The 13976-nt window shown below is 34.6% G+C and overlaps 1 protein-coding gene across 1 annotated transcript; it reads left to right on the plus strand.

Annotated features, from left to right (window-relative positions):
• Positions 1-11178: 11178 nt before the first annotated feature.
• LOC134839457 (uncharacterized) lies at positions 11179-12808 on the plus strand. Its single transcript, XM_063855009.1, has 3 exons — positions 11179-11305; positions 11810-12063; positions 12362-12808. The coding sequence occupies exons 1-3, from the start codon at positions 11251-11253 to the stop codon at positions 12650-12652; spliced, it is 600 nt and encodes a 199-aa protein (XP_063711079.1). The 5' UTR covers positions 11179-11250; the 3' UTR covers positions 12653-12808.
• Positions 12809-13976: the final 1168 nt, after the last annotated feature.

Below are 13976 nucleotides of genomic sequence, written 5' to 3' on the forward strand. Positions count from 1 at the left end.
GTTTTTTTTAGATAAACCGTTCAAAACCGCTCTTTTTGAAGCAAGATTTGAGCGTAATTTTCTAAAAAAAACCGCTCAAACCGCTCAAATCTTGCTTCAAATTAAGTGAAAAATCTCGACTCGGGTTCCAATTGATAGTTAAAGAGATTCTTTGATTAATTAATCAAATATGATGTCGAGCTGTGCACCCGAGATGCACACAGTTTGATGTCTATAGGTCACTGGAGGACAGAGACAAAATTTTAAACTTTTTCAAATTGTAAATGGATTCTTCTTTCAGTATTTTTGTGACGTCAGCTCTCATTTACGTGGAACATAAAATTTTGCCGCAAATATGTTTTGCAATGGGTGAAAATTTAACTAGTTGTTTTGAATTCCGCAAACATAAGCAGAATCCGCAAAAATAATTTTAGTCCGCGGATTTTGCCAATGCGTAAGCTGAACCCTTGGATTTTGCCTAAGTTTTGCGTATCCTGCTTAAAATTTGCGGGTTCGTGATACAAATATTATTTTATTCAGTATGTTGTTGCGGATTTATGGAGCAAGTTTTAGCAATAAAGCGTTTAAGCTATTTATTCATAGAATCTAAAACAGCAAGAAAAATGAGAGAAACTAGCAATGTTGCCAATGTTGCGTCGGACCTGTTTTCGGCCAATTGCGGAATCCGCTTACAATTCACACAATACACACTCTGGCTTCGTAATGACTATTTTTTTCTACTTTAACCATTTATCTTAATTTACAATCGATGCTACCTGAAAAAAATATGATAACAGCTCGAAATTACCGCAAAAAAGTTAGGATCCTAATGAATACTTTTCATAGCCACTGATGAATTCTGATGAAAATACTTTTTGTAAATATTTACCAGTCTTGTCGTAAAACCGCAACAATCTCAGACTATTCTATTTGCTATTTGCAACTGCTTGACTCTAAGCAATAAATGAAACTGATTACTTTTCGGTACAACAGCTTTTATTTAAGCGGAACTCTAACTATAACTCAAACTATAACTTTAAAGATAACTGGTCAATGACTAGAATAGTCTAAAAGCAGAAAAACTGAAAAATGTTGAATGATATGGACTATTTTTTGATTTCTAGTGCGGCCGATCAACCCTAAAATCTTTTAAAAGCTAGCAAAACGGGATCTTTTTTCAATAAGTTTTGGCCAATTTTCTAATATATTCGCTTGTGGTGCATAAAGTTTGGTAAAAAAAGAGCCTGATAGTGATTTGCTAGTGCTCGAAAAATTAATTTCGAAAATTTTGGTTGAGATTTTGGCCTCTAGGTTTATTTTTGTTTGTAGTTTTAACCCTCATAAGATTGTGAACTTTTGTTACTTTACTGGATTGTGTACTAAGCACTGAATTATGTACTGAGTAAAATACAAACAAGGAGAACCGGTTGCTGGGCAAGTATCACAGAAAGTTCCGACCAACGTTTCAGAATTTTTTCTTATTTGCTTCGAAATAGTATCTTTCCTGCACAACGTGCAACGAACGTATAGAAATTTAGTGAATTAGGCACAAAAAAATTCAATTGTCATAAAAAAAAATGAACTAAGGAAAAAATATTTCAAAAAATTTCGAAAGTTTTTGTTTCAATTTTTTGACGAAAAGTTTCAATATTTTGAATGATTTTTTTGCTAAAGAAGAGCCAACTGGCGTTTCCGAAACTAATTTTCCTGTTACAAAAATCAAGTTTTTTTAAAGCTTGTTTTTTTTTATATTTAAAAAACGTTAGTCAATCACTTTAATCGCTCGAAAAAAGAAAAAAAACATCAAAATTTCTAACCAGTTATTCTCGACGCTAGGAAACTCTTTAAGATCGTTCAAATCACGACTTAAATAATTTTTATTACGATACATCTTTCGACCTTGTCCGATGGTTTTTGTGGTACCTGAAAACAAAAAACTAAAACACATCCCAATACAAAGTTCCTCCCCATTTTCAAGGGTGGGATCATAAGATCAATAACAGGCCATTTTTCGTGACAAACGGACAACTTCAATGAAAATTTAATTTTAATAATTGATGGGGGGGGGGAGGTGGCGGGGGAATGTCACTGCAGAAAAATTGGGCTTCGAAGTTTGTTTTAGTAGTTTCTTTCTGCATTTTTAATGTAAAAATTGTTCGAATTTTTTTGAATTAGGTTATATATTCGTAACAAGTTTTGTAATTTGAAATAGTTTTTACAATGAGGAAAAACGTTGTCGAACATACCTAATTTATTTTGATGATTAAAGATCTCTAAAATCTAGGCTTTTGTTCAGATCCTTTCATCAAGCTACCTCTAAAAAATTACACGAAAATCAAAATGAGAAAAAATAGTGCTCTAACAGGGGTTCGCTCCCCTAACCTTGAGATATAGTGCCCGGTATGCTACCTCTGCGCTATCAAATCTTCAAGCAATTAAAGCTAAAAAGCTTATCAGCTATAACTCTCAAGTGAAAGCTACTAGAATGAGTTAAAATTTCTTAAGTTTTAACGATGATTTTCTAGGGAATCATTGCTGAAATAGCTCTGAAAAATCGCAGGTTTATCTATGCAACAAACTCTTATTTATACACGAATCAGCGCTAGAAAATAGCGATCACTAGGATACTACAAAAAAAGCGATAATTAGCTGTTGGACTTATTTGGCTTTCGCGTTAACAACAACTTCAGCCGGGCATCTCGTGTTACTAGCATTGGATCTCCATGGCTCTCACGATTCCCACGAATGGCATAAGTTTTTATTTGACTCAAAACTTCGAGCCCGACTATCAATTTCGATCACGTGGGTTCTCGGTTTTGCGACTTCAAGCAACAATTTGTGGAGTTTTTATGTCGACCCTGAAACTGAAACTTGTTTTTTAACCTGGCATTCCGACTTTTTACGATATATGGTGGGAATTGTGCAAATAATTCTGACTATAGCTCTACCGCTTGGCACGATAGCGTGGTGCTATTTTTCGTTGTTCAGAACTCTTCTTGAAGCGAATAATATTACAAACTTCGAAACTTCTTAAATCATTCTTGTTTAAATGAGCCATTTCATAGAGCAGCCAAAAAACATTTGGTTTCGTTAAGCATACGAACAGCGCTTCTCGTGTTGGTCTGTTTCGTAACTTGGATTCCGGGAGGGGTACTGTGGGTCATGAATTCGTTCAAGATTCTTGAAAATGACGTATTCGGAACTTGGTACGGAAAGTTCGTGAGTTTTGTGCCATTTTTCAATTCAGTAGTGAACCCTATATTGTATGGTTGGTCCTGGCCTGAGTTTCGAGAACTCTTGACAGCGAAAGTTGAAAATTGCATCGATTATTTGTCCAACAAAGGAAAAATTGGCCCAGAAATTGAAAATGATTGACGTGAATGATTTATGAGAATGAATTCATTGGAAAATTTTTGAAGTCTTAGCACTAACTTGACCTGAAGTTTGCAGCTGCTTCTGCTTCTGAGAGTAAAAACTCGCATATATTGAAATTTTTTTCCTATAATATACGCTTCAGCCTAAATTTCACATTGGGTAGATATTTGAATAATTGTTCAAATGTTCCCCAACTATATTATTTTCAAAGTATCAAAACAACAATCAGAAATAAACTGAATATAAAATGTGTTCTGTTCAATCACTACCAGGTTTTCAAAAACGCCTACGCACCTTGCGGTACTTGAACCCCCATCTGAAATTTTCCATCTGCTTTGTGCCTCACTTATCCGTACTAATAAATGCAACCAATCTTCTCTTTTGGCTTTAAAATAGGTGGGTTTCAAAAACCAAGTTAAGGTTCGACTCCCGTCTGGGGAAGTTTTGTGGTCAGTGAGTTTTTGAATGAGATCAAAACCAGTAATTGAATACCTCTCTTGAATCCAAAGAATTTAAAAAACTTTATAACGTGAGTACAAAACAGAAGAAGAAAAAACTGATGCTCTGCAAGTAGCACAGGTTGTTCCGACCACCACCTTCATAAAAAATTACAAAAGTTTTTTTTTTGTTTTTCATCATAGTAGTGTCGTTTTTACTGCGTGGTGTGATTAGAGAACTATTCCAAAGTGTAGGAAATTAGTGAACTAGATAAAATCGACTACATATGTGTTCAAAAACTTTTAAAAAGCTATTCAATTTTTTTGCACAAACAGTAATGTTTTTAGCGTTACTTGGTCTATTTTGTAGCCTGGATTCCGTGAGGGGTGTTTTGCGTCAACTGGATAGGCGCACAGATAGGCGCCTAAAATCTAACTTTGGGATAACAGAACAGTGCTGATTTAAATCCCTACTGTACGAACTAAATCCGGACAAAACCAATAGAATTTAAAATGAGTTTTTCTCAAATTGGGTTGCTTTTAGACAAAAAAAAGATGAGACGAATTTTGATTCATCACGAGGACAAACTGTGCATTTTGCAAATTCGGCATTCCGCAAAAGGCAAAAACAGAATTATTGCTGAATCCACAACAATGCTATTTTTCTTCGATCTTCCTTGCTGTTTTGGATTCCACGGACAAATAGCTAAGACATTGTATAGCTCAACGTCGCTTAGAAAAAGCAACTTTGCGGAATCAGCAACAAATTTGCCGAGTCCTGAACAGTTTGTGGAATTCGCAAACAAACAATACAAAATGTGTTTAGTAAACTTAAGCTGTCGTGGAATCCGCATCTGTAAACGCAATCCGCAAATTGTAAGCGGAATCCACAATTTGTAAGCGTTTTCCACAAATTGTCAGCGGAATACGCAAAAATTTGCAGAATTCACTTCAAATTGTTGATTCTGCTTAAATTGCGGAATCCGGAACAACTACTAATTTTCACTTGTTGACGAATTCACAACAAAACTAGTGTGCCGAAAAAATTTAGGTTACAGGTATTTGTACGATTTGTACGAATTGCTGTAAGTGGAATCCATTTCCATGTTGGACAATGTTTGAAGACTTGACTCTGGAACCCAGGAACATACAGATACAAAACTGTGCGCTTATCCAGTGCAGATTTTGGCCTCATAATAATCCAGCTTCAAAAAGTAAAAAAATTTATGTGCTAGCTTATTTCCCTTGACAATTTTAACTTTGAATCAGTTCCTTTTTAGTTGATTTTCTAATTTTCATCGAGATTCATGTAGGAGCACAACATAATAGGGAATAAGCACACGTCATAAGTTTGCAAGCTAAGCATTAATTAGAAGCCGAATAAAGTCACCAAAAATTTTTGAAGTTTACCACAATCAAAAAACATTGGCTGACTCGGGAACTGTTTATGTTTTTCTTACGATATTCCACGACGAGAGTTCTGTATAAATGGTAGTATTTTTACTGGATTCACTTATAAAGGTAACTTCAGTGAAGTGAGACCTCAGTTTAATATGCTTTTAATATGTACTTTGTGAAGTTTACTCTTAGTGAAGTTAAGCTAGTGCGGCCACTTATAGCTATTTTAATTTTTTGCTTAGTTGGGCTTTTACAAAACTATTTTTGATCGGATAACTTCATAATGAGCTTGTAACGGGCCGTGTGATATATCATACTAACATTCTTTCAGTCGTGGTTTGAAGAACCTTAAACTTTCAAACAAAATTGTCACCCTGTCGAGAGGAAACGGTTTGAAAGTTTTGGGTTTTAGTCTAACTCGAGCGAGTTATGCAATCAAGTAACGTTCGAGGTATGAAAATTGTCCATTTAGGCTTACAACATTTGGTTCATCAAAAAAAATAGTTTAAGAGCTTTATCTTTCATTTGGCAAAAAATTATTGCAAGAAGTTTTAAACAATTATTTTGCAAAAACGTTAGATTAAATTCTTTTAAAAAACATTTTTTTTTGTTGTTTGTCCAATTGTTTATTTTTTAAAGACAATGTTTTATGTTATGCCTATTTCGCTGAGTTTTTACCCTGTTGAGTCGTTTTTTTATCCTACAACGCACAAAATAACAACACGTATTTTAGGATAAAAATTACAGATTTTTTGTAGTTTCTGCATGAATTTAGTCGGAACTTAATACATTTACAGCGACAGTCTATCCCTTTTGCTGTTTGTGGGTTTGCAATAAAAACATTTTTTCAGTAATAAAATCTGCTCGCTTTATGTCGTTGCTTCTGTAACGCTAAGCGGGTCGTGCAAATGAATAGCAAAAGCCAGGCTTGTGTTTAATTAATCGTATTTAAATTGCGGTAAGTTTTTTGATTGCTTTACTCCAAGTAACCTGCATGCCCGAACTTTTTTGTATAATTTTTTTTTGCAAATACTGAATAGTTTTAGGATACTGTGACTATCGTCAAAAATTGAGCGTCTTCTCAGTAAAATTAATGAATTATAAAACTGATAAAAACTAAAACCTGATTTCAATATGGTAGTAATTCAAAACACTCTAGATATGGGCTTTGATTTTTGCGTTAAAAGAAAAATTTTGACAATTTTTTTTTATACAATATAAGTAGAACAAGATATTGGGGCCCTACTTTACTCCGAAAAGCGAATAAATTTTTGTCTTTCAAGCTTTAAAGGCTGCATCGGGCAGAATAAACGTTCTTTGCGGTTTTTCCCAACAATTTGCCTGTTTGAGAGTCAATGACTGGAGATGTTAGAAAAAATTTGATGCACCAATCACCCACTTTCTCTGTTCACGTTCGGTCCTACACTCAGTTTAGGCTTCCGACCGCCCCCTCCAGATTTAACCCCCCACCCTTTTTGTTCCCTCTAATCAGTTTACCCACCTCAGTTTATAACTGATTAAAGTTGATCAAAATAGATTTAATTGAATTGAAATTATTTTAACATGTTCTTAATTTCCAAATACTAAAGCTTTCAGATAATGAGGTATTTTCGACAAAAAGTTTAGATGAAGAAAATGCATGCTACCGTGATGATTTCACTGATTCTTTTACGTCAAGTTTGCTAACAACTTATGTCAGTGCCCTTGTGCGTGTGCGTTCTTATTTAATTTTCGATTGGACACAAAACAGTTTTGCTTACGTTTGAGGAAATCCTCCAAATAGTGGTTGAACTCTTTCCTTGAATTTTTTCAAATTCAAATACAAGTTTGAACGATTCTGCTATAGGCCTAGACCCTCAAACAAGATATTCTGTAATTAAAAAATTATGTTTGAAAATTTAAAGTGAAAACAAAATTTTGGCTTTGAATTAAAAGTAATATTTAGGAGCAAAAACCAAGGGTTATAAGCACACGTCATAAGTTTTAAAGAGATATAAAAAAGAAATACAACTTATTTTAATGAGATATAAGTCATAATGAGATATCAATTAGGACAAAAACTGGCACCAGTTTTAATCTAAACAGCATATATAACCCAAAAACATCAAGGAAAAAAGTTTGAAAGTTACCGCATTCAAAACAATGGCTGACTCGGTAATCGGTTATGTTTTTACATTAATTTTGCTCTACAAAAATTCTCTTAAAAAGCAGGAATTTAAGAGCAGTCATTTAGGAAATTAATTTTAGTTTTCACCCAAAGGAGGAATCACCCAAATCTTTTTGCACAGCTATGAACATGAAAATGAATCACACTTTCAGTGGAGATACAAAAACGATATTGGCAGACAGAGCAGAGATAGTTGAAAGCACCTGTAATTAGTTTTTTGTAAGACAAATGGTTGTGGCTTTCTGTCGAAAAATTTGAAGAGTTAATAGAGGATTGGAATGGCGCCCTCCCGAATGACCAAAAAAAACTGATGGCCAGACAAAATCCTAAAAATCCTCACACAAGCCCAAAAATTCTAAAAAAAGATCATGTTCATATTGAAACAATGGATAAGCTTTACCGTAAAACGTTATCAGCGGCAATTCAGTTATCAGACTTATTTAATTGTCAATATTTTTTAAATTCAATCACAAGCATACACTCTTCAAGATGAGAAAAGTAAGAATGTGACAAAAAATTTTATGAAGATAGAACAATGAAGACATTAATCTTGAAGACAACAAACCAGCGTCTCGAATAAGTCGGTCTTCGAAAGTAAACAAACGAAAGCCTCAAAAAACGAAAACCTGATATTTTGAAATATCATCAATAAAAAAAGAAAGTTTCCAGGACGGCAGATCAATCAAGTCTAAGCATTTCCAATTGACAGGAAGTGCTGGTGATAATTGACAATTTATATGAACAGAAGACAATTCCCATCACTTTCAATGATGATACAGCGTTTTTGTTGAAAACAGATCGCAACTCTGTTTGGATTTACACACTTTAGAATTAAAATTTGAAGCAACAATAGAAAATGACTGCTATAATTTGACAAGTGATTCAACTACGGGAAAAATTACAGAAGCCTCGAAAATTGCATTGTGCAAATTCATTTTAACTTTTATCCAAGTTTTCTCCAATTGAGATGTTATATACAAGAGTGAAGTTACCCACACTTCTATCAATTTTCATACGCTCAAAGAGCGATTTTTGAAACTGAGTTTTTTCTCGTCGAGGGCTGTGTGAAAATAAAACTAGCATCTTTGTGTCAATAGTATAAAGCTGATTGTTTGATATGGACAAAAGCAACCATGAAAGACGTCTAAAGTGGACAAAACGACCTCTCAGAGTGTTTCATGGACGAATAAATATTTGATATTTTTACCACGGTTCAATTTTGAACCCTAATAGCAATCTAAGGGTAGGACTGACTCATTTGAAGCCAGAATTTGTTCTCGCGACTCAAATTGCGAATCCAAAATTTTTTGTGTCAAGTAAGACCTACGTTATGTTTTGCGCGATATTATTCGGTGTCTGAATAACTAAACTATAACGAAGTTACAAGCAAAACAACTGTAAAACCAACAGTCCAAAGTCATTTTGTCCGCAAAGATGTATTCATTTCGAAACCCTAATGACGGCTGCTAGTTGTCAAGTGTCCTAAGGCTATCTTCAGTAATCAAAGGAAATAAATTCGGAATTACAGTTTAACATTATAACCCGTTGTTCGCAAAGGTACTCCCATTGACAAATATGACTTATTTCATAACCAGCAAGCTGACTCTAAAAAATTTCAAAGTCCCAACTTTGAAGAAGACGGTCCTCCCATAACGCTTAAAAAACGGTCCACCCATAACGCACCTTCCAATCCTGAAATTGTTGGTGCCCTTTTAAGACTTGAAGTTGAAGTTTTGCGAGGGACAGCAGATCCTAAAGAAGCGTTGCTCGTAGGCCAGCGACTTTCAACAGTCTCAATTGATCAAAGCAGCAAAGTTGTTAAACATTGACAAATTTTTTCTCAAAAAATCATGGACAGGATTCCTAATTAAAGTTCAACTTTGTTGGTTCTTTTTTCGAGATCCAATTACTAATCCTACTAGACAACAAAGTTAAATATGAATTTATCAAACAATCAATCACGTCTGGCATCTGCTCATTTCGAACCCAAAAACAACCATGCGACTTGTCGAGGTTTTTTGGTTTTTAATTTGCTTGAAAATTTTTGTTACAAATAACTATTTATATGTTATTTATAAGGCATATTGAAATTATGTTGATTAAAATTTTAGCGAAAACCAAATTTTCTTTTACAAAAAAAAAACACTTAAATTGAATAGAAGTTAACAAAACACCACGTTTTGTTTTACACGTTCAGACTGATAGCTTACATGTAGAATTAGTTTCACGTTCGAACAATTTTTGTGAAACTCATTATTTTTCATGGTTGTTTTTATCAAATTTAAATATGAATTTATCAAACAATCAATCACGTCTGGCATCTGCTCATTTCGAACCCAAAAACAACCATGCGACTTGTCGAGGTTTTTTGGTTTTTAATTCGCTTGGAAATTTTTGTTACAAATAACTATTTATATGTTATTTATAAGGCATATTGAAATTATGTTGATTAAAATTTTAGCGAAAACCAAATTTTCTTTTACAAAAAAAAACACTTAAATTGAATAGAAGTTAACAAAACACCACGTTTTGTTTTACACGTTCAGACTGATAGCTTACATGTAGAATTAGTTTCACGTTCGAACAATTTTTGTGAAACTCATTATTTTTCAGAAAATATTTAATAATAAAAAATTAATTAAAAAATTGGTAAATCAACGTTACTTTTTTCTAAAAATTTTGCAGTTTCTAGCAAAATAGCAATTTTTTTTTCAATTTTTTCGGTGTTTGAACTAATCTCTATCAAAAAATTGATGATTTCTTTGTTATCTTTCAATTGGGAAATATTCCGAAATAAATTGAAATAAAATTGATGATTTTAAGGTCACTTTTCATATGGGAAATTTTTACAAAATATATACACAAATATTTTTTCATTTTTTGTACTATTAACATAAAAAATTGTTTCTTCCTTTTTTGATCTAATTTAACGACTACTACTGAATTTAACATGAATTAAAAATTATGTGGGCATATATAAGCAACAACACCAGCTTGGTTTAGCGAATTTTTGACAGTGAGTACTGAAAATTGAAAAGTAGTATATGTATACCCTAATATATACATATATGTTTTGATTCCTCTTTCTTCCTTTACAAAACACAAACTTTTATATATCAACGGTAATTGCTCGGTAATTGCTCGGTAATTGCTCGGTAATTTGGTTGTCAAAAACATGGTTTTGGTTCGAGAATCGAAAGATGTTTTTTATTTGGTTTGACCGCTGGTTATGATATTATTTAACTTTGTCTGCGTCGTGCGTGGCTTTATCAGAGGCACTTTTATTGTTTTGTTTTAATGGTTTTAAGATTGCGAGTGCCTCTTAGTTTTAATACTTTCTTCTCAATTATTTTTTGGTTGAATTCTCAATGTGTGAAAAAGTATATGAAATAAGCATGGAGGTCCTGGACCGCTCGATTTTCATTTTTCAAGCTGAAACGCAAACCTTTCTTAAAGTCATTTCTTCAACATGTTTTACCAATTGATTACTATTTTTTGACGATGGTTAACAAAATTATCGTGCGTTTTCAAACCAGGGCCCAGCCGCTCATTTTTGCTCTCACAGCAATCATAAGAAAGTATTGAAAAATAGTGTACTTTGCATTTATTATCTCAAAGATCAAAATATAATTCGTATTTGAGTATATTGTACCAACTTGTATATAAGTCATAAAAATTAAAACCGTTTTTTGTTTCTGAGCTTTGACGTCTAAGATCTCTAAAAGCGCCTCCATTGTAGTATGACGCTGGCCAACTTTAAATATGAAGAACCTTTTGAGCGTGATCAAATAAAAACGCCTTCATTGTTATTGAGAGGCACAAGCCACAGGTAAAAATCATTTTGAACCAAAACTTTCTTCATCAACAGTTGATCAAATCAAGTCTGATAAAAAAATGAGAGTTCTTCTAGTCGTCACGCTTCTTGCTTTGGCCGTCGCTTTTATCGATGGTAAGTTAAGCTATTTCTTACTAAGATGTCTAAAACCATACCTAAAGTTTATGAAAAATATTTGTTTGTCATTCGAGTGTGATTACATGTTTTGCCCCTTAGTATGTTTCTCCCCCAAATAATTCACTATCAAAGCACAGCAAGGATTGAAAGGGTTGATTGGGACTCTAAATTCAAACAAAGCAACAGTCTGTAGGGTTAAATTGAGCAGCATGTTTCGAATAGACATCCAGTTGACATTAATTTTCTAAGCTATTCGTCTATCTAATACAGCTTAAATTGAATAATCAATTTTCTTTGTTGATATCCAAAAAATTCATGATGGACCGATTTCTCAATATCTATTAGCTACTTAACTTTTCCTTTTTCAAATCCTTTCATCAACCATAGATGTGCCGATCAGCTTTCTGAAACAATTTTCGGACCAGAAAAAACCATAGCGACCTTGAATTTTTTTGGTCAAGAAAGACCAACAAGATCAATTACCATTTTCACTTTTTTCAGCCAACCCCAATCGGGTGATGAAGCGGAACCGCGTTGTGCACAAAGCGAGACGGGACCACATACAACAACCACGAGGCGCTGTGCCTTCATCCGGGTCTGGAATGGTCGTTGATACGATGGGAGATGTGAAAGACATGGTTGAAGATACGGTTCCGGAGAAAGATTTGATGGACAAACCGAAGAAAGACGACGAGGTCTGTCTGAAGAAGAAGGAGCTGGGTCCCATCGTCGAGTTGGTCGAGCTCTTCTACCTGGTAGGTCATGTGGATATAAATTCGAGGGACCAATTTGAGAGATGCCGAATGTTTGTTGAATAAGTTGAATAAGTTATCCTTAACATAAATATCAGTCAAGAAGATATTTTTCATATTTTGATACATTTTTGGGCATGATACGGACGGTCATGAGCTGATGGGAGAATATCGCGGCTCTAATTGATTTATCATATTGTTTTTTTTAAGAATTTTGTTTTCTTTTTCGTGAACTTCTTGAAAACAAACTTGAATGGTTCCAACGGAGAATAGTTGTTTAGTGTTCTTATTGTGTTTCTAGATCCAAGATTTCTACGCCTTCCGAGAGGCTTGCGGTGAATTCGACTACGACGAAGAGTACTACTTCTCTGGCGCAATCGACAAACGAGGAGACGACTACGACGAAGAGAAAGAAGACGAGGAGTTGCTGCTGGAAGAGATTGACATCTGGGAGATCGAATGGAAGGTGTTCGGAGACTTCATCGATGCCGCATTTAGATGCGACTGGCAGAAGTTCTGCGACCGAGTCCCGTTGTCGCCTGAGGATGAGGCAGCCCTCTGCCCCTACGGCCCATTTTTCTGGAGGAAATAGGCTGAACAGTCGTGAACGGAATCAAGCTGGATGGCTCAAATTGTGAATGAAAAAGACTCTGATTTTAACATTTGGATAAAGTTTGTGTAGTTTATAGTGTCTGTTTTGCAGCCCATAGATGATGTCTTTGTCTGTGTCAGTTTTCAAATTGTAAAAAATCATAATAAAATTTGAATAAAAAACGCATTTTTGAATTAGTCAGTACATTGAGCAGGAGTTTTTCCAGCGGCGACACCAAGCAATTTTGTTACAGATGCGGATAACATACTGGGATCCAGAGCTGCCGATTTGACATTAAATATTGAGCCAGAAAAAGAAAAGATTACGCAGAAAGCGAGACAGGGCATGTTAAATTAGAATTTCACCGGCCTGAATCAAGGTATCATCAATGAATGCGCTTAGACAAATAGAAATTGAAGAAGTTGAATTTTCTAAACAGTTGTAAATAGTTTTAGGGAGCCGTTTTCAAAACAAAATGGAAAGTTCTGTCAACTTTTTTAGTCCACCACTTTGAAAATATGACAGGCCAAATAATGACCTCTTTGAGCACTTTTCGAAAAAAAATTTAATAAAAAAATTGTGGCATTTTCGGCACACTCCCCTTTCACTTTTAGTTTTGGCAACGAATACGCGCCTTCGGAAATTTTTGAGGTTGTTAAACCAAAAGTGGGTGTCGTAAAATAGAAAAAATATGGGACCCTTTTGAAAAATTTGGCAGCCTGGGTCAAGGGCGGATCTAGGATTTTTCGAGGGTGGGATTTTCCAAAATTTTGTCGACTTTTTTTTAGGTCAGCCAAACTGATTTTTCGCTCTCCCAAACTATTAAAAAGTCCCTGTACTGATCATTTTTTTTTTGCGCCGCAGGCAAAAATTTGAAAAAACAGGCCGAAAATAGCGTTTTTAGGCACTTTTTGGAAAATTTAGGGTCCGTCTGCCAATGGATATCTCTTTGGGTCGGCAGGGGGTCGAAACCCTAAATAAAGCGTCCGCTTACCCCCTCCCCCCACCACCACCTCAAATCAGCCCCAGCCAGGGTTGAGACGAAGATAAGGGGTGATGGCAGTTGTTTTTCGCACTAATGAGTTAATCTGAAAAATGTAGGACACGCACAATCAGAGCATGCTATATAATCATAGAACGATCAACCAAATTCTCAACAAATTATAATGAAACCGAATTCATTTGAGATTGCAATTATTTGAGATCAGACCTACTTGAGTTCAAACCCATTTGACATTTGATACATTTGAGAATGGATCAGTTTGACATCAGATCCATTTGGCAACTGACCTTTTTGAGATCGGATCAGTTTGACATATGATCC

Source organism: Symsagittifera roscoffensis, chromosome 2 (genome assembly GCF_963678635.1).
Source record: "Symsagittifera roscoffensis chromosome 2, txSymRosc1.1, whole genome shotgun sequence".
Taxonomy (NCBI): Eukaryota; Metazoa; Xenacoelomorpha; order Acoela; family Convolutidae; genus Symsagittifera; species Symsagittifera roscoffensis.